General features: G+C 38.9%; 2 protein-coding genes across 3 annotated transcripts in view; one reads left to right on the top strand and one right to left on the bottom strand.

The window, feature by feature from the left end:
* Positions 1–21,862, bottom strand: part of cenpp (centromere protein P) — a 98,695-nt gene that overhangs the window by 28,390 nt on the left and 48,443 nt on the right. The window lies entirely within an intron of this gene.
* Positions 962–18,228, top strand: aspn (asporin (LRR class 1)). Its single transcript, XM_007577546.2, has 8 exons — positions 962–1,069; positions 8,178–8,439; positions 9,751–9,863; positions 12,218–12,431; positions 14,658–14,768; positions 14,901–14,994; positions 16,219–16,357; positions 17,348–18,228. The coding sequence occupies exons 2-8, from the start codon at positions 8,226–8,228 to the stop codon at positions 17,546–17,548; spliced, it is 1,086 nt and encodes a 361-aa protein (XP_007577608.1). The 5' UTR covers positions 962–1,069; positions 8,178–8,225; the 3' UTR covers positions 17,549–18,228.

Genomic DNA, 21,862 nt, shown 5'->3' with positions numbered 1-21,862 from the left:
GTGTCAACTTTGAATTATTTGGTAAATAGTGACACATAAAGCTTTAAAACTTGCAATAAAAGTCCATTAATAGTGCTCTGTGTGCTCATACTAAAAGCCATTTCCTTTATTTTATTTATCTGCCAGTGATTTTCAAGGTCAGTGGCAATAATTTATAATTTTAAATTAAACTGAATATAAACAGTTCTTGCAGCGTGTGTAGAGCATTCGTTGTAAGAAAGCAAAGTTGTAATTGTAATACTTTTGTCTATTGGTCTTCTGGTTTTGGTCTGCTTTGCATCCACAGAACCAAACATGGAGAAGCAGCATTCAGCTTCTATGCACCACAAATCTGGAACAAACTTCCATTAAACTGCAAAACAGCCAAAACACTGAGTTAAATGAAGCCTAAAAAGCCACCTGTTAAGAGTTGCTTTGAAACCATAATTAATGGAACATTGACCTTGATATCACTTTGAACTGCCTTGCTGATGAAATGTGCTGCACAAGTAAACTTGATTTATGGATTGATTTCCATCTGTGATCTGCAGATTTATGTTGACTAAAATCTGAAACCAAAGACCAGAACCAGTAGATCAGTCCAGGATCTGGTTCTGGTCATTAAAGGACTCTTACAGCAGACAGGAAGACGTGTTCCTCAACTGAAGCAGCTGATGGCTTCATGCTAGAGGCCCGTCTGTTGGGTCCGTTCACATGAAGGTAAACCTTTACCATGTCAGTCAGCTGCTCACTAAAGGGACGGGGCCGACCCTCCATCTCTGTTTTTATAAACCTGAGAAACTCAGGAGTCTCCTGGCTTCACCCTGAAGCTCCTGATGAATGAGGTCCTTACACCCTCCATCCCCCCTTCGGTCCCTGAGACATTGAGCCACAGAGTCAGAAGCTCCACTGAACGCGAACAGCTGAGGTTTTCCGCTAGTGGGGGATGGAGGGGAGGGTTTTCCTCCTGCAGAGGAGAGAGGCTGATGCTGTTGTTCATTCTCTGGGAGCGTAGCGAGTGAGGAGGCATCTCTCAGCCTTCAGCTGCTGATCTGTTCACCACCCGGAGTTGGACCTGGACACCCCTGAGGTAGGACACACCCTGCTTTCAGTAGCACTCACACCTGCTGTGTGCTTGTAGTAGGATGAGATACTGAGGAGCTTCCTGCTGTTTCTGAGCAACACCTTTATGATGTTTCTGTGCTTTTATTTCTGAGTGAGTCAGATCCGGAGAGAGACTCTTTAATTAGTTTTGTTTGCATAGAATCAGAACAATCAGCGGGTAAATTTCCACCCTGGAACCGGACCAACAAACATTTATCCTTAATGATACAACTCATTATCAGAACTATTCACCGCAATGCCAAGCCATCTGCACCTCTGACAGTTTGAAGGACTTCCTGTCCTGCACTTTCAGTTTTAGTGACTGATTTCAAGTGAGAGTTCAGAAACAGAGCTGAAGCCAGATCCAACAGAGAGGCGTGCTTCTGTTCTGGATGTTCTCTGAAAGATGAAGACATAATTCATCTGAGCTAGTTTGACTGATGGGAAATGCTGAAACGTATCGCGTTTTAATGCAGCGCAAAGAAAACAAGCAGCCGTAAAATTTGTTTCCAATTTATTTCCTTGTGCCAAGTTGTAAAGAAAGGCCATGATCTCCATGATGAATGAGTCCGGAGGGGGATGGAGAGGGAGAGAGCGAGGTGGGGAGAGGGGCCTCGTCTGGGCAGGATTTGCTGTCGAAGCAGAACCCCCAACCACCACGCATATTTGTGGCACTGACTGCACTTTTAAGAGGGGCTCTGAATGCATCGGCGCTGGCGGAGACACGCAACCCTCCGTCTGATGGAGGGTAAATCACTTCATGGTGACAGGGAAAAGGTGAGAGCTGGACAAATATTTACACTGGCTGCACCGTTCCATTCACCCTCCTTTTATAGGAACATGATCCTTCAGAACCTCTGCATTTAGTCCTGAAACGGGTCTGTCAAAGAAATCTGTTTCTGTGGTTCTGAAAGGAAATCCAACTGTTAGGCAGAACAAAAGTCAAGTCTTTGCTTTCTAATGTTATCTGAAGGTTGAGCTTGACACAACCTTTTGATTTTAACTTCTGAGTCAGAAGGATTTGATCCTCTTCCGTCCACTTCTTCACCTGGTCGGCTGGATTTCATGGTTTGACCCTGAAACGGTGCTGCCCTCTGAGACAAGAGGCGCCTCAAGCCAGAGGTGTCAGTTTAAAAGTGATATAAATATATTGTATCCATGGATATATAAAACGGTCAACACAGCCTATCATCCGACTCCATTCAGTCCTCTCTTCTCACACCAACCAACTTTATGTCCTCTTTCACCACGTGCATAAGTCTCTACCAATTACATAATGGCATTCTTCTATCAGTAAACTCACCGTCTCTACTTGGAGCATGTCTCCCAGGCTCAACACAGAGGGAATGATGAGCGGCAGTGAAAGATTCCTCCCTTCGGTATGAACCGAACACACAGACAGTGACTAAAGTTGAACGTTTTTCAACATCCTTGAGTAGCGTCATTAGCCGGCTTGTAAGCTTGAAATTTCACATGCACAAATTTCACCGGTTACTTGGCGGGACGAGGACAAGGAATCGGCCCTCATTGAGCAAGCTCCACAGGAAATGAATGAAAAGGGAACAATGTTGCCTCTTGTTATCTCCAGAAGCCTGAGCTGTCCCCCTGCTGTCCTCAGTCCTGACCCGTCCATCCTCATCACTCCCAAAGAGAACCTCAACATCCTGAGGTCTGCAGCCTCCAGTTCTGCCTCCTGTCTTTTCCTCATTGGTTGTGTCTCTAAACAAACATCTCTGATCTCGCTACTGGTCTTCTACACCCTTCCTCTTGCTCTTGATGAAACTCTTTATCCTTTCCAACCTGCATGTAAATGCTTCTTCATCCTCATTTACTCTCTGCATTTCTGCAGCTCATCTACCTCTCTAGCTCTTCCTCCTCCTGCATCCTCCACTTACTGCAGATTACAATGTCATCTGCAAACATTACAGTCCATGGAGACTCCTGTCTAGCCTCATCTGCCAGCATGTCCGTCACCAAAGCAAACAAGAAGAGGCTTAGAGCTGATCCTTGAGGCACACCTCACTGCTGTCTCACAGCTCCACTGCCCCAATCTAAGGCTATGTTCACAGAGCAGGTAAATGCGACGCAAATCCGTATCCGACTTTTTCCACAGCAGTCTGAATGACCACACTTCGATATTTTTACACCCCAAAATCCAAACTCTGTCACTTCCATAGGTGGCGCTAAACCGTATCTGTTTTCAAAGCTTCTGAAGTTTTATTTTATCCAGCTTTCACGCAGAAGCCAGATGCTGTAAATCTGGACATAAACAATGGCGGATTCCTTTATCTTAAGATCTTGTAACGATACTGTCTGCACCACCAGGAGCCATACTATGAGCAAATCTGGATGTAAACAACTTTCAGTGCTCAATGAACAATTTTCAACAATGACAGTTGTTGAGCTTTCATTGCTCAACAACTTTAAAATCCATCCATGGATGGCAGTGGCTGTTATTACTGCCATAAATGGTGACGTCTGTATTCTTCTTGTGCGCATGTGGGACGCCCTGGAGTCGTAAATCATTCACACAGAAGTCTGATGGGGTTCACATTTAATTAGAGCAGCATGAACCACCACACTAAAAAACAATTGGATTTTAGCAGAAAATCAGAACTGAGCATAAAGACCAGCTGGGTGAACGTAGCTAAACGCATTCCTGTGCCACTCCAGAGCTCCTTATGCAACACTGCAGCTCCTCTGTTGGTACCCTGTCATCCACTTTCTCTAAACCTACAAACACACAATGCAGCTCCCTCTGACTGCTCAAAATTTTTTGAGTATTTGTTTTTATAATGCAAGTTTTTAGCTTTTGCTTAATTGTCATACTCCAAAATACTTACATGTCAGTCAATGGGTCCATGAGGACACCGGTGTCCACCTGGCAATTAAGAGGTTAATAATACACAGGACTACAAACATTCAGTGACTCACTGAACTTGTCAAAACTTGGCTTACAAAGACCGAGTGATCTTTATCCCTTTCTTTTTGCTCAGAAACAAGATTTTTTTTCTGGGCTAAAATAGAAAACAAACAACCTGAAAAATGAAACAGAAATCCAATAGCCTCTCCATTTAATGTAATGTGGTTGGATGTTAGTTTTCTGTTCCCAAGTCCACAAAGAGCTCCTTGGTTTTTCTTCTGCTCAGAAACAACTCTGTCGCCGCAGCTGCTTCACTCATGCCAGAGATGAGTCTCACCACAGCAGTCTGATGGCGGTGCGGTCATGGCATGGTAGTGTGTACAAAGCCCTGATGAGAGCTGGTGCCAACACTGATGGCAGAGGAGGTGTGGGGGCCACCCTGAGACCTTTATATGCGGTTGTTAGAAAGTCCTTTAATATCCAGGGAGAAAATACCAACGGCTAACAGCTTTCACCGCAGTCTGTGAGGCAGGACAGAGTTAAGAGCAGAAACACAATCAAAAAGCTTGTGCCATGCACACTGTTGAGTTGCAGCTATTGTGGCAGATTGATAACAATGGATAGGCTCAATCAAGGAAACACTAGCATTGTTATGAACCAACCAGCTCTCACTAGCATTGTTCTGAACCAACCAGCTCTCACTAGCATTGTTCTGAACCAACCAGCTCTCACTAGCATTGTTCTGAACAAAATTGTAGAATAGGCTCTACGATTTTGACTCATAGAGCCTATTCACATACATTTAGTCCTCTTTAATCAAACTCTACTCCATTTCAAAAAAGCATCAAAAAAGCTAACTGTGGTCCACCTAAAAACTAAAACCTTGATTCGATTAAAGGGAACTTTGGCACTGTGAATATGTGGATGCAAGTGGACCAGAGATTGCTCCAAAAGCAGGAAACAGACTGCAGTGTAGAGCTTTCTGGGTCAACTGAACCGAAACAATGAAAGAGTCTAGCGCTAGAGGGAGAAATGGCCTTTTACCAAAAAGAAAAGAAAAATTTAACAAAAATATATCTCTACTCCATTTTCAATTACATTTTGTGAAGAAGGAAGTTGCACTTATGTCCACTTCAGAGGTTTTTATGTTGTTTCCTTGAGTAGTTCTTGGTGAGCGCCACCACAGGTGAGAAGTTCATCAATTAGTCTGGATCATTTGACACAGTGCAGTGTGAAAGTGAACTGGAGCAGCTGAACTGCTGAACTAATGTTGCAATTTTGGTCCCCAAGTCAAACTGAGTCTACCAGACTATCAGTCTTGAAAAGAGCCATAAACGGCTTCATTTTCATCAGGACCGCAGTGATCAAGCAATCTAATAAAAATTTACAAACTATACCTTTATCTTAATATGAGACCAGATTTTTCTTCAACAGATTGTTAGATTTTAGAGTCTGGTCTTTCTAATTGCAGAAATCTTCATTCTTCAGATGGGAACTGCTGATCAGATTTTTGATAAACGATAACATGGATCCATAAACACCAAAACATAAAACCTTTTTACAAGTTCTCAATCAGATTTGGAGCTTCTAGTTCTGGCCCATGCGCTCCTCTTGGCGGCACACAGCAAAGTTATAGAAACTGTGCAGATGAACGGGAACATGTGTTTGTGTTTATATTTTTAATGCGCCAGCTCTGCCATAATGAGGTTTAGTCAGCATGTACGTAGAAAGCTAGGACAGATCCTGCCCTCATGAACTGATTCAGCTGATGAAATTACGTCTTCAGATTAAAAAAACTTTAGTTTGTAGCTGATGTTCAACCCATTTTATTTAGCACCAACCACAACCACCAACAAAGAGAACATCATAAAATCAGTGCTGAAGCTGAACTCCCTCTAGGTTTCACAGATATAACCAGAGGAATAAAACACATCGAGGAGTTTTATACACCAGAAACTTCTTAAAGTTAAGATTAATCATCAATCTAAGAAATATAAATTGAAGTCAGTAAAGAGTAAATTTATCAGATCTGAACTCATTGTGAAGGCAAAGCCTCAAAATATGTTAAAGTTTTGACCTTTAATGCCTTTATCCTCCATATGGAATAAAGTAGGTTCTGAATCAGTCCGATGATGAAGGCGTAACTGTAGCCAACATCAGACGAAGGTTTCTGTTCCTGTTTAGTCTGCAAAGCAGAGCTTTTCCCATGAGATGGTGCAGCATTGCCACAGCTCTCAGCCTAACTTCCTGCTGTCTCCAGCTCATCCATGAAGATGTTTTCTCCACACTCAGGAATTCAGCACAACTTTTTGCAACTATTTTCTTTCTCACTGCTTCATAAAAGTTAGTTACTATTCCTCTTTTGCTGAGAACCTGAAGAAACAGAACTTGTTTTTTTTCTATTAACACATCTGCATATTTTTTAGAATCTGCTTCTTAAATTTTCCATAAAATACGTAATTTAGTCATATTCTATTTGTCTGCATCAAGGGACAAATAAAAGCTTAATCTATTCTTTTCTCCTCTATAAAACCTCTGCACGAACCTCCCAGTTGATGAGCCTTAACTCTACCACATGTAGAAAGATCAAAACGACACATCCAGCTCCTCACATCCTCTCAGTCTGCACATGTTGCTCCCTCTGCGCAACCAAAACATACATTTCAGTGACATGTTCCACCCAGAACCAGCTGTAGTTTGATCTCAGATTTTGGCTGCAAACAAATTCAAATAGAGAGGGGGGGAAGTCAGCCCATAAACCAACTCATTAATTCATCAGCCTGCCTCACCTGAGCAGAAGTCAGGTTGGCAGGAGAGGTGATGGCAAAGATTGGACCTTCGTGGAGTCCAGATTGTTTTTATTCGTCTTTTTAACTCTGCAATGTTTCCTTCAGCCGTCCATCTGCTCTGTTTACGCTGCAGACTGACTCAGCGACCGCCATGTTTATCCCTGGCTGTTTTCTCTGATGTCTCAGACTGCAGGATTTCCACATATTTATGTTTTCTTTTTCAAAATTTATATAAATTTGAAGACCTTTGTGAGAACAAAACATTTACCTGGTTGCATTTTATGATCTGCTCCTGAAACGATGGAACAAAAATTATTTTAAAGTAGTATTCCCCTGTTTCCTGGGAGCTGGATCAGATTTGATTTGTTTCTGACTCAAGGAGGATAATCTGGATTGGATTTTTCCAAACTGAACACAGATGATCTGAAAAACAGTTTGTGATTGAAGGTAGTTTGTTTGTTGTGGCACCCCTAGTGTAAGAACTATAAGTCATGTTTTTTAAGAAAATTTTTAACTGAAGTATTTTTCTGTCAGAAAAGAAAACTCTAATTACCAATGATTTGAAACAAAAACAAAAAATGTGAAGGAGCAAAACAAAAACAACAGACTAAGGTTGGAAATCAGATTTGGTGAGAAGCCTGCATGCATAACAACTAAACATGAAGCAAAACACACTGCATTTCTCCCTGTTAAACTAACCGAAAATAAACAGAAAATTGTTTACATTTTTATTTTCCAATAACAGAAACAAGAACAGCCTAAAATATAAATTAGTTCATACAGCCAAGCACAGAAAATGATCTAATTCTGCCTCAAACTTCCTGAACTACAACAGCATCTAATGCTATAAATAAATCAATGAAACAATCAGTAAATAAATAGTTAAGTTATCTAATACTTTATTTGTGATCATGTAAATATATTGACATTTTCAGGTAAATAAATGTATCTGAAAATATTTAAATGTTTCAATAATTTATAAAATGTATATATTAAATGTGAAAATCATTCAAGATTTAATGTAAAATATTTCAAAAGCCTAAACATTATTTCAGATTTTAATTTCTTTGCAGTCATATGATTCAAGAAACCGTTAATGTATTTAATCTATCGATCAGTGAGAGTGGGCGGAGCTAAGTGTCGTATGTCCTGCAGATTGGTCTTAAGCTGAGTCGCTGTGCAGGTTAACCAATCAGATGTCAGGTTTTATTTGATGACTTATAGCAACAACTTCATTATGCACATAATGAAATATAATGAATTTACCTGTTATTTAAATATTTTGTTTAATTCTTAGAAATTTACACTTTTTTATTTGTTTAATGAATTTATAAGTTTCAAATACAGAAATATTTATCTTATTCATTTGATGGATGGTGCCACCTTTGACGCACAGAAATCCTGTTGGTTTTAAAGCTAACCCGACCTCTCTCCTCCTACAGCTCCCCCTGGTGGCGCCTGTTGCTCAACCAATCAGATCAGACTAAACCATGAGGCTCCTCCTCCTGCTCTGCCTTTTGACGCTCGGCCACGCCAAGCCCTACCGGCCCGTGAACGTCATGGAGCTCATGAAAACCAACGACATCATGATGGCAGACTGGGATGACGATGACGACGACGACGATGATGATGATGATTATGATGATGAGGACTGCCCGGCTCACTGCCGCTGTGCACCTGGAGTGCTGCAGTGCTCCGATCAGGGTCAGACTACTTTTCATGTCCTACTTATTGTTAAAAGTTTCCCCCCTTTTTGCTCAGAAGTATTTATTTTTCCAAATTTATCCAGACCTGGAAAATACTTAAAACTTTTCTGGGCGGTGTTGGATTCCTGCTGGCATTTAAATCCAGCAAAAAATAAAGAAATTATCCCATTTATGGATCACAGGAGATATTCCTAACATTTACTGTGAAACTAAAACATTTTAGCTGTTGTTTGTTTGGTAAAAGATCATGTGTCATTTCTCCTGCCAGCACTAGACTAGCTCATTTGTTTTGGGTGTATTTACCCTGAATGCCCCGTGCTGTAGTTCGCTTGCAACTTTTGGAGCGGCCTTTGGTCTGCTTGATGTTCACATATGCATTCGAACCACACCAGAGTTCACTTTAATCGTACTGGTACCAAGGTTTTTAGGCAGATGAGTTTGTTTTTTTGGTCCACATTAGAGTTTTATTGCACATTCACACCTCACTAAACGAACCAGACCTTCTAGAAAAACAGAATGTAATTCAATCAAACCATCCACACACACCTGGTGTGAATACCCTTAAATTGTTTTAAAGATATGAAAAGTTGGAAAAACACTAAAACTTCTTGTGCTTTGGTTGTAAAGGTCGTCTAATCTGAATCTCGGTTTAAAGTACATTATTCAGTCAAAAATAAACTTTAAAAAGAATGTACAAAAGAACTGACTGAATATTGATTGTTTTAATTAAGAATAATGAGGTTATAGAAGATCATTGAGTGAAGTATACAACAATAAATTGATCCAGGTTGTTATTTAGGAACTTTTGGTTTGGAAATAAAAGAGAATAAAAGATGTTTCCATCACTTTGGAGCTGTTTTAATGTGTAGATGCTCCAGATGCGTCAGTGTACAAGCTGTCCCTGAATGCATCAGTTAGTACTTTCTGCTCAGTAATTCATTCAGGAGTTGAAAAAATGCTTATAAAACATTGATTTCTGTCTCCATCACCACTGCAGCTGCAGTGTTTGGTTCTGGTGCCACGTTGTAATACCACTGTCTGCACAGAAACATCCTGCACGTGTTCAGATTTAAAAACAGAGCTGTATCTGTTCGGTACGCGGTCCTGAAGAACCGACAGGGTGGTTCTGAATAGTCCTAAAATGATCCACTTGTGCAGAAACAGAAAACCTGCATAAATTTACTTTATGACCAACCGTGAGAATGAAATTATGACTGACTGAATCACTATGAATAGTTAGACATTGAGTCAGAAATCCTGCATCTTCATCTGTTCCCGTCTCTAAGCTGAAGTTTCCTTTATGCTGCAGGTTTAATTTCTGTTCCTGAGAAGATTCCTGAAGAAACGGTGATGATCGACCTGCAGAACAACGACATCACCGAGATCAAGGAGGACGACTTTAAAGGCCTCAACAAGCTTTATGTAAGAGAGATTCAACTGTTAAATCCTGCAGGACAGCAGACTCAGACGGAGGATTGATGGAGGATTTAAAATATCAAGAACTAAAAATGTGCAACAGATTCCACTGCTACTGTTTATTTAAAGATGAAGATGTTTGGATTTAGTGTTGTGATGAAGCTGCAGAGCAGTGTGCACTCAGATTCACAGCCTGTCATGATAACAAATGTTGCTAAACAAGAAATTGTCCCAGAAGTTATTGATGGTAAATAACTTCTGATAATATTGATGTTTTGACACCGTATTCAAGTAATATAATGGGAATAGCATTATAATGTAATAACACAAGATCAATAAACTTTTAATTCTAATTAACTTTTAATACTGGAAGTGGAAGGCATTTTAAATGCCCAAAATAAATAAACAAACAAGAAATAAAATGAATTATGAAGTCTCAAAATTGTCCTTCAATAAAAGGGCTGGTTGAGACCATCAGACTGAGAACTTTTATGATCCAGTTTTTGGCAGAAAAGAGAAAAACGATAAATCATGCCAATAAAAATTATTGAGCTCGTTTTAATTCATCATGCAGTTAATTGATTTACTGCCTTTTTTTGACAAGTATACACTGGAATAGAAAAAAACTCAAATGTTTTTACCTTTAAACATTTTTTTTTATCATCGCAGAAAGTTATTTTTTTAGTTAATTGTTTAAATTTGGATTTAATTAAAATTATAACAAAAACTAGATATAAAAATAATGCTGCAGAATATAAAAAATCATCTCGTCATTATAATTATTTGGAATATCATACATTCAATGTGATAAATTGCTCAGTAAAAACATCTATAAAACAAGTTTAATGCCATGAAACTAAGTTGTTTCATTGTTTAAACAGCTGGAGCCAGATGTGAGTTTATGTTGTTGGAATGGAAAATATTAGATTTTATTCCTCAGTTAATCATTAACAATCTGGGGTTAATGCCTTGTATTAAAGCTTGGAGAGGATCTGAATCAGAAGGACATGAACGTTGCAGACCAGATGTTTCCCTGACTCAGTTAAATTCGTTTCATTTAAGTGTTGTAAATTAATTGTAATTGCAATGTCTGTGTGTGAAATATTCACATCTCAAAGGTCAGTTTGCACTGTAATAATTGTGGGCTAATTTATTGTAAGTTTGTACTCCAAGTACTCAAACCTGCATTTTTCGTATTATTGTAATTTTAAGCCAGTTTTATGAGTCTTACGGCAGCAGATGTTCATACTGAACACTAATGAGTTGTGTTAGCAGGGAAATGCGACTCATATCCAACTTTTTCTTGGCAGTCTGAACGGCCCGATTCTGATCTTTTTTACGCCCCCCCACCCCCCAATTAATCCAATCTGTTCCACTTCTGCATGTGGAATTAAACTGACCGTTTTCAAAGTGTCTGCAGTCTGAACAGTCAATTTACATTTTATCCAACTTTAAACGAGACATGCATTGTAATCCTGCTCCAGAAGAGGGAAGACGGTAAGTCTGGACGAAAACAAAGGATAAAAACGATAATAATGAAGTGATGAAAGCAGCTTGAGTCAGTGAAAAATCACATCACAACCCAACCACTCCTGGTTCGACTCCAGACCCAAACAGATTCCTCTACAGAGGCTCCACTAAAGGCCTTTACTGTTAGCAAAACATTTCTTTTTATCCTTCGCCTGGTTCTGGTCTGGTGACCATGCTGTCAGCATTTATCGTATTGTTTTATAATTTATACATTTTTTTATCATGATGGTCGTTTTGAGTTTTTGTTGTCCTGATAAATTCCAGTTCACAATGTTTCAAATCCCAAAAACTGTCCGTAGTGTTGGGATTGTTAGTTTTATTTTTTTTTTTTTATTCCAAAGTTCAATGAAAGCATTAATAAAAGTTTAGAAGAGTAAAATTTATTAAATACAGTTATTTTTTGTAGTTTAATGATATATATCACACATCTTTATCTGAATGGTGTCCCAAGTAGGAATGTATTTCAAGAGCAGGTTTTGTGTTTGTGGGGCTATTATTGCACACAGCCAGTCATACAGGTACCTAAGAAAATAAACCACAATGGAACCACAAAATATTGTGATGAAGCTTTGCCTAGCCCTACTGTCAGCTCAGAACAACTTTAAAACAGTCGTACAATGAACAAGAAAACAGAAAAAAATGGGTAATTGAGCATCAAGACCTGTTGTGGTCATTTGTTGAAATTTGTGTATTTCTTCATATTGAAAGGAATATTTAATCACTTTTAGAGTTTCTCCCTGTTGTCTATTAATCACATCGAACTGCTGCAGTGCAAAACATTGTTCCACTCCTACAGAATAAGATTTGGTCTCATCTTCTCCCACCTTCAGGGTTTGTTCCTGATCAACAACAAGATCTCCAAGATCCACCCCAAGGCCTTCAGAAACATGGACCACCTGCGGCTGCTGTACCTGTCCTACAACCTGCTGACGGAGATCCCGGCCAACCTGCCTCCCAACGTCATCGAGCTGCGCTTCCACGAAAACAACATCAACCGGATCCAGAAGGAGGCCTTCAAGGGCCTGAGGAAGCTGCATGTGCTGGGTGAGGAAACCTGAACCAGGGTTATAATTCGTTTAGGTTTTTTCAGTATAGATTAGTTTTAATTTGTTGTGGCTTTCTGTTTATCTAATTCAGTTAGTTTATGTGTTTTCTAGTTAAATATTGTTTAGTTTGAGTTTAGTTTTCATTAGTTGCAGCAGTAGTTTTAGTTTTTCAGACTATCTGATTTTTAGGTGCAGAATTCAAAAAGAATAAAGTATTGTATTGTGATTATGGATTGGATTGGGTAATGAATACTCAAAAGACACTCTTTTCAATTATTGTTGCTGTTTTATCCCAACTTTTGCTGCCGCCATTTCTTGTGGACTAGAGTATAGAGTGTAGGACAAATTTTGTTTGCCGATAAATTTATCCCAGAAGTTATTTTGATAAATGATAATTTCGTTGTTTTGAGACAATTTTCAAGTATTTATTTTTTACCCTTGGACCGGAAGTTTTTTTTAATTTTTTATATTTTTAAAAAACCCAGAAACAACAAATGAAATTAATTATGAAATAAATGTGAACAAAACTGTCCTTCAAGAAAAGGCCTTGTTGAGACTGAAGCACCAGGCTGAAGACTTTTGTCGTCCAAAAATACTTCTGGTAGAAAGGGAGAGAAAAGAGAAAAACAATAAACCATGCATTTTGAAATTATTGAGCTAATTTTAATTTATAATGCGATTATAATTGCTTTAATATTTATTGTGACTGGCCTAATGGAGTGCCAAAATTTGCCAACAACTGACAAAAACTGCTTTTGTGGGGGATAAAAAAAGGTTTGTTTTAGAATCGCACAATATAGTTCCAGTTCCAGTTTTTCCCCATTAATAACCGCTTTTATTTATTTCAGTTCACGAAAAATATTTCCTTAATTTCAGATTTTGTTATTTAGTTAGCTATAATAGAGCTGCTCTGAACTCAGCATCAGGTGTTAATTAGACCCAGAACGTGGCTGCAGCACAGACTGAGCCTGAGTCAGAAATCTGCAGCTGCACAGAACAGAAAATAATGTTTCATCTGAAGAAATAAGCAAACACATCCTCAACAGAACAGAGTTTAGGCTGATTAACCACAACTAAACAGTATCTAAAGTCTGAAACAGCCAAACGACAGATGTAAGAAATTAAATGATGCCGTTTTAAATTGGTAATTAGATGCACCAAGACAAGAGCTGAACAATAAATCAATAAGAATATCGGGATTGACACGTCATAAATATCAGTAGATAACACATCTGATAGAATATTCAATATTCAACATGTGGCATATTCACTGAACTCTGATCCAGAACCATAAAGCATTCTGGGAGGTGGAGGCAGAGGAAAGACTTTAGTCACTCAACCTCTCAAGGCTAGCTAAGCAATGTCAGTGGCATCAACTAACTCACTCACTCACTCACTCTACAGTTACCTAGCAACTCACTCATTCTTTGGTTACCTAGCAACAACTTGCTGAGTGACTGGCGCAACAGCAGTTTAAGGTTTTGTCACTGTGCCTTATGACTGCTTTAAAATCAAAAACAATGGCATGGAGAGAAAACTGTAGGTAAAACAGTCAGGCCATCAGTGTGGCAGGACTTTAGATATTTAAAACAAAAAAACCAATCAGTAATTATCGATATAGACTGATACGAAACACTTACATCGTGATAACATTTAGATTCTGGATGAAACTAAAGACTTTAGTTCAAAATGAGCCGAACTGAAGCCAAGTTAATGCAGAACTTCCTCCACCTACAAACTATGACTGTCCAGTTTTTTCCAGACCAGGTACTTTTAGGTATTTTCCAAATTCCGAGTACAGATGCAGAGTTAGTTAATAAGTGCGTACCTAAACATCACATAAAAACGTTTGGAAACAATTTTCGAAAATTGAATTTTCAATGAAACACGACTGGAACAGACAAATGTGACTTCAGGCGATGTTTCTGCTGATCAGCTGATTTTATTCACAATGAGCTGAATATAATATACGGTAATAAAACCACCAGTTTCTAACTAAAACATTATTTTAGTTAAAAGCACCAGTTTCTCCCCATCAGCAGGTCGATGTTCCACCCTGAATCTTTGTAATTTATTATATTTACAGCTCATTTAACCAAATGTGTGCAGATCTCTGGGAGCAACCAGTGCGGTTTCCATCGTACTGTAATTAACCATCCATGTTCGCCGTCATGTTGATGGATGAGCTCTAATGGATCCAGATGTTGTGTGCTTCCCCAAACAGAGCTGGGAGCCAACCCTCTGGCCAACAGTGGGATCGAACTGGGAGCCTTCGACGGCCTGTCCACTCTCTACATCGGCATAGCAGAGGCCAAGCTGACAGCCGTCCCCAAAGGTCAGACACCAGGATGAAGATCCTCTCACCTCATCGTCACCGCGACATGCTGCAGTCGTCCTCTAACCCTCATGACTAATCAGCCATTTCATCACAAGCAGCTGGATTATGATGGTGTGTTTTTCCTCCCAGCGCTCCCGACCTCCATCACTGAGCTGAGTCTGGACTACAACAAGATCTCCAAGGTGGAGGTGGAGGACTTCAAGAGATACAAGAACCTGCAGAGGTGGCGGCCATCCACGGCTTTTTCTGCAATCTGTCAATGCACCGTCTGTCTCAGCATGTAGTTCTACTGGCGGCTGCTGCCTACAATTACTTTATTACAGAATCATCTAGAACAGCCTTTCTTAAACTGTGGTCCGTAAGATACTGCATGTGAATGTTTAAAAAGTGACGCAGACAGTTAGCTTACCAAAGGATTGTGTTTAAAAATAATAATGGATAAGTAGCTTAAGAACGAGTCACTCAAAAGAAAAGCTGAAAATATCAGTGGAAAAAAAGCAACGGCAGGACTATTTAATTCATGTCACTTCAACAGCTGTTATTATTTTTATTTAATTTAAAAATATTTATTTGGGAATTAAATAAAGTAGATGAATACGGTTCAGAGAAGCGGGTGGATAACTTTTATATTTAATGGTGCAGAAAAGTTGTTTCTGCCACAGCAACACAAGTTTACTTTTTATTATGTTTTTATTATTGCTATTATTATAATTATTATGTAGTAAAGAACAACTTCTTTTTTTTTTTATTTCCACGTTTGACATCATTGGAAAGCCTAGGATTTACACTTTCACAATCTGTAAATAACTCAAAGCACAGCAGACTAGTTCATGGTTCTGTTGTGGCCACTGACTTTTACAAAACAGCACCACCCCTTTATATTAGGATGAACAAAGAAGAAAGCAGTAAGTGAGTTAACAGACTAATATTGTACATATTAAGTCTGCCAGTGTTTGTTAAATTGGTTAAGTGGTTAAGTGATCCTCTGTCTGAAAAAGTTTGAAAAACACTGACCTACAATGATCTGTCCACTAGTTTTTTGATTCTTAGATTATAGTAAAATATTTTTATCCAAGAAAAGTTATTTTTAACAAAACACTAATTAATTCAGCATAAGTTTTAAAAATGTCTTCTTTCTTAATTTACTAGTATACTGTGTCATAAAAATCCTATTGGTTAAAATGTTATTATATATTTGCATTTGTAAACTACAGTGTAAAAGTGTGTAAAAACATTAGTCGTTTTTTCACTGACACTAAAAACCAAGTTGGACCTAGAATGGAACCCTGTGGTACACCTTGATGTTTACGTTGGTATGCATTAGAAACGATGCTGTTGTTGATGATTAATTATTGTCGAAATCATCGATTATGTCGATTATTATGTTTGCGGTTATAGCTTCCAGCAACTCCTCCAGACATTAACACCTCTCCAAACATTCTTGCAGGTTAGGACTGGGCTTTAACCAGATCCGGTCCGTGGAAAATGGCAGCCTGGCCAGCATCCCGGAGATCCGGGAGATCCATCTGGACCACAACCGTTTGAAAAAAGTCCCAGCGGGCCTCAGCTCCCTGCGGTACCTCCAGGTGAGCGGGCACCAAAAACAAGTCCGGGGCATCTCCAGGACCGAAGTTAGCACTTCATAGTCCCTCTTTAATGAAAAAATTTATTTGAAAAAGATGAAAATAGTTTTCAAAGGAAATAGTAAATATTATAAATGAAAGTCCAGTTAATTTATTTTCATAGTGATTCACATTTAAATCCATTCTCAACCTCCAAAACATTATCCAAAGGAATTTTAAGAAATGAAGTAGTGTAAATTTCAATAGTGGTTTTCTGAATGAAAACGGCGCCCTCATGTGGTACCATCAGAAAACACAAGGGTTCCTACAGAGGGACTAAATGTTCAGATGTCTCAGAAAGAGTCTGGCTGATGGTAAGGAGTCTAAAAACATTCTGGTATTAATTAAATTAATCTGAACTGATAACTGCACTTTTTAAGCTGCATTTTGTTTTAATTTAAATAAAAATCAAATATATGTTGCTGCTTTTATCCATAAAATAACTGAAGGTAAATTGAGTCTAGTTATGCTGAAGTTTTCTTCCTGTTACAAGGAAGTGTTTCGTTCCCGTTGCCGAAGGACTGCATTCATATGATTGTAGTGAATTGGTATGAAACAGATTTATTTGATATTTCCATGTATATATATTTCCATATATTTGGACTAAACCAGACTTGTTGATTTAGTAAGCTTTAGTAAACACACGTTTATTTATGTAACTTGCGTTATTTTCTAATAAGTGGATAAAGGAACAAATACATCTCTGCAGAACTTTTCTTTTTAGGTTAACTGCTAAATTAAACCAAAGCAGCCTGCAAACATCTGACAGCAACATATTTGATGAAACTCAAACTGAATCCTTTAACTGACCCCTGAGGATCTCCAGATATCCTTCTATCTGCTTCAAACCCAACAAAAGCCTAAATTTCACCACAATATCAAACACAGACTGGTGGTTTGGTTTCCAGGATATCACCAAACCAAATTAAACACAAACTCTCTCTGTCTGCACAGGTCATTTTTCTTCATGGCAACAAAATCAACAATGTGGGATACAACGACTTCTGCCCCAAATCTCCCAGCGAGAAGAAGAAACCGTACTCTGCCATCAGCCTGTTCGCCAACCCGGTGAAATACTGGAGCATCCAGCCGGCCACGTTCCGCTGTGTGGCCAGCCGACGGGGCATCCAGCTGGGGAACTTCAGGAGGAAGTAGAACAAGATGGCGGCCACTCAGAGACAGACCCAACATCCTCTTATCAGAAGGAGGGGGAATAAAACCCTGTAGGCTGAAAACTGTAGGAAATTAGACTCATTTCTCATTATATTGGCGTATATTAGAAACGATGCTGTTGATGCTGGTTCATTCTCTGATAAATGTTGAATCATAAGCTAACAGCAGGGGGCGTTTACTGGGCAGTCAGTATTTGTATTTTTATGAAAACCACTCTGACTTTTATTATGGGCTTTAAATAAAGATGCTTTTTATTCTTTTTATTCTAGCCAGGATAAGATCCACCTGATTTTTGTAAAACTTTATAAAATCTCTTTTGAACATTTTTATTAATGTTGGGATGTTATCATTTCAACAGAGGACAAAAACTGTAACATATGAGGTGCTTAAATATTGCTTTTCCCTCCTGAATAACTGGCTCCAAGTTGTTGTACGTAATCTGACTGCATGCCTGTGTCGTCTGTATTTAGAGGCTGAGGTCCGTTTGGATCAGAACTTTGAGTCCTCTGCAGGGCCGAGGACAGACTGTTCGCTTGTTTCATCCAGACAGCTTCTAAAGTCCCAACCTGGAACGTCAGAGCATCTTCTGTTTCAACATGTCTCCTCTGAAATGGTGCTATATTTATTGAGGATGTCTAATAAATAAATCTGAAACACCTCAACCATACTTTCACATCTTTGTCCCAAACAACAAGTTTAGGTGGAAAACAGAGATATTTCTGCAGTATCATACAGCAAGCATGCAAGAAGAAAAACTATGCAGGATATTTTAGATTCTGAAAATGTAATGAAAACAAATAGTTTTATTGTGACAAAAGATGGTTTTGAAATGTTATTTCCTTAAATGCATCCAACTTAGAACAGAATAGAAATATCCTTTACTGTCCCAAAGAGAAAACATTCACGTTTAACTGCAGCAAAGTGACAGAACCTTAAGTCATGTAGGTTCACATAAATGTTAACATATATAAAAACAAAACTAAGAATAACATATTGTACAATAAGGTCAAAATTACATAATAAAATCAGTTACAGTTATCAACAATTAAAAAAAGTATAGAAATTAAATTAGATCCCTGCTTATTCCTGTTTCAGTTTTTTTTTTGTTTTATGGATCATATTGTAAAGAATATGCAACCTGGGAAGCTGAAGTACTTCAAAGTTATTTGCAATGCAACCAATCCAATCCAATCCATTTTCTTGGTGCTGATTGGCTGAGCCCCAAGAACAGAGATAAGGAAGACTGTAGATGTTAGCTTTTAACCATATTTATTGCACAGTGCATATTAATGTATATGCGGTGTTTCACCAATTAAAAGGCAGCTATACGCGTTTTAGGGGAGGTCTGACGTGTTCATGGATCTATTGATTGTGGTTAATAACCCCTATCATTACCGGGGTTTATTGCACAGATAAATCCAAATTAGGCTCCCCATTAATTTTTAAAGCAGATAAGTCATTTTATGTTAAAAAAAAAAATCCATTCCTGCCAGAGTTTTAGCATTTTGAATGACAGTTTTAGTCAGAAGAGTTCATTTACCACAAGGAGGAATTACAGACTGAGTTCCCCACAGGTCGCTGTGGTGCCGGTTTGTTGGGTCTCCAAAATACTTTTCTCTGTCAACTGATCCCTTGACTATTCATCAGTAGATAAAATATGAGAAATATTCCCTTTAGGAGACCAAATTTAAGTTTTGGGATTTTGCTGTTACCCCTTTTGTTCTGGCCAGTTTTAAGTTACACATTAAAACTCAAGTTTGGTAGCCCAAGCCAAATTATGGCTTCCTTGTGTTTGCTTTTTCCCCTCAAAATGTTTACATATTTCTTAACCGCAAAGATAAAAAAGAGCAGAAAAATTAGATGTAAGCCTGAATACAAGTGAAAACAAAAAGTTGTAAAAGTGATGATGTATAAAGTTTTATGTGGTTAAATTAGGAGTTATTTTATGCCAAAATGATTTACAGGCTAAAGTTAACTGGCTAACCAAACCACAAAATCCTATGAAAAGGGAACTGAGGCTGAGCCAAAGTCCAAAGCGAACTTCTGAAGATCAGGTTTAAAAGTATGAAGAAATGAAGGCTGTGTCTGGGTTCTTATGCACATCGCAATAATCCCTTATATTGTTCTCTGGAAGGATCAGGAATGCTGTTATTGTATTGTGTCACAAGGGGGCAGCAGAGGAAAACTGTAGCAACAGCACTGAGGCTCAAACAGCTATTAACATGATGCTTAGAGAGTTCGGTTCGTTTCCATGGCGATTCTAGCGGCTCCTTTAGCTCTGCTTTGGTCTCCACTGAGATCTGGAGAAAAACTGTCAGTCAGTGTTTTCCTGCCTGGAGTCAGAAAAGGTATGGACAATTTAATCAGTGTCAAAGGTCACAGCTTTGAAAGGAAGGAACTCCCAGGCTCTTTACTCTCTCTCTGCTAGCAGTAACTCTTCATGGTGAAACACAGCATTGTGCTGGAGGTGAAAACCTGAGATTTTTCTTTGACTCGTGGTTTCTCCAGACAGCCAACACCTGTCTGAACCGAGGCAGAGCTGCAGTTCCAGGATCCCAGCGTTGAGCTGTGTTGCTGTTTCACTGGTTTCTGTCGGTTTAAATGACGACTGGGTGAGAGGTGGGGAGCAGCCTCACTCTGTCTGTCTCCAGGAAACATATGGAAAAGATCTGCCGCTTGGCCAGGCTTCGTTCTGCCACGTCTCACACTCACTCTCTCTCTCTCACACACAGTCTCAACCTCAGGATTTTCACTCCTCTTCATCTCCTCTGTTAGTTTCTACATCACTGCCAGATTTCTCCGTCTTCCATCAGGTCATATCTACCTGCTGCACATTTTCAGCTTACTCTGCTTGCACAACTGTGGCATCATTGTCTGTTTTTGTTTAGCTAGTTGCAATCTGTCACTCTGGCCAGCAGGTGTTACTAAGCCCTTCACAATTGACCTTTAATGCCAAATTCAAGTCAGTAATATATCAGAGAAAAATAGAGTAGAAACTTCCTTTATTGTCCCTCAGTGGGGGAATTCAGGTGAACCAGCAGCAGGTTAGCAACATAAAAACATAACTGTTCTTAAAAGAAATGTGCAATTAAAAATGTACAATATGTGCATGAATGCATGCACTCACAAAAACAAAAAACAAAATAATGTCAGAGATGTATGATCCTCTACAGGGAATGTACTGATATGAAAAATTAGGCCAATAATGATATTCAGTTATTAATATTGCTATTAATATTGCTGTTCGGGTTATTGATAACTGATATTTACCAATATTATTCCCCCATACTTTCAACACCCCACAATCCTGCACTGCATCACTACAACGGTCACATGACCAAACTTATACCACATGAAATATAATCACAAACAACAAGATGGAAATAAACATCGTATCAGTCCAGTTTTACTTATCAGACCGATCCCAATATGTCAAAGTATCGGCAGGCAACCAGCATCTATGTGGAGCTTTTCAGGGCTGAACAACTGTTTTAGATTTTTTTTTTTAATCATCCTCGGTGTTTTCCAAACAGGAATATTATCCGAGATCAACTAGGATCAATGAGTTGAGCTTTTCTACAGCCATGGCAGGAAGAAGAACCAGCATTAATCCCTTCTTGGACTGTCAGTAATTTCTATTAGTATTACTTTCTCTCTTACATAATACTCGAAAGCAGAGGTTGGTTTTGATTCTGACTATATTTGAAAGCTAAAACCCAAACGATATGGGTTCAAAGGGCAAACGAGAAGGACTCTGAGGCTTTCACTGACATTGACTGTAAGGAAAAATGTCAATAACTGGAAACGATGACGACCGTTTGCAGACATCAAACTCAAATGTCTTGAGCAGAAGAAAAAGAAGAAGTTTTAACAGATGCTTCTGAGAAAAACAAATCGGGGAGCTGAGTGTCTTTTTTTTTCTTTGCTCCACAAGTCCAAACAGAAAAACCCGTCCTCAGCACAACTACACTATTTTTTTTATTTTTTTTTTTATTTTTGAAGTCTGTTCTGCTTCAGCCAAAAAACTCAAACAGCTAATGAGCAGAGTCTCTGCAGACGGCTGCAGATGCTTTCAGAGGAACCCGGCGCTCCAGGATGCCAAGATCACGGCAAAGAACGCTCAAAAGTTGGAGAAAATTGGACATTTAGGCTTTGAGAACTCCGTCAGCACACAGTTACTGTCCAACAAAATCTGAAACATAGACCACCAGCTCACCCAGAAGCGGGCCAAGGCTTAATGAGGCCAGTGAAATTAAAATGTTTACAGGCGAGCACTGAGAGGCCTGTTTGTTCTTG

This window comes from Poecilia formosa, unplaced genomic scaffold (genome assembly GCF_000485575.1).
Source record: "Poecilia formosa unplaced genomic scaffold, Poecilia_formosa-5.1.2 Scaffold445, whole genome shotgun sequence".
Classification (NCBI taxonomy): Eukaryota; Metazoa; Chordata; class Actinopteri; order Cyprinodontiformes; family Poeciliidae; genus Poecilia; species Poecilia formosa.
Note: the sequence above shows the minus strand (reverse complement) of the source record. Positions and strands in the feature narration are given on the sequence as shown.

Coding starts and splice junctions, on each gene's coding strand:
- aspn (XM_007577546.2), top strand. CDS start 8,226: ATGAGGCTCCTCCTCCTGCTCTGCCTTTTGACGCTCGGCCACGCCAAG. Junction 9,864..12,217: donor AAGGCCTCAACAAGCTTTAT/GTAAGAGAGATT, acceptor TCCCACCTTCAG/GGTTTGTTCCTGATCAACAA. Junction 16,358..17,347: donor GCTCCCTGCGGTACCTCCAG/GTGAGCGGGCAC, acceptor CTGTCTGCACAG/GTCATTTTTCTTCATGGCAA.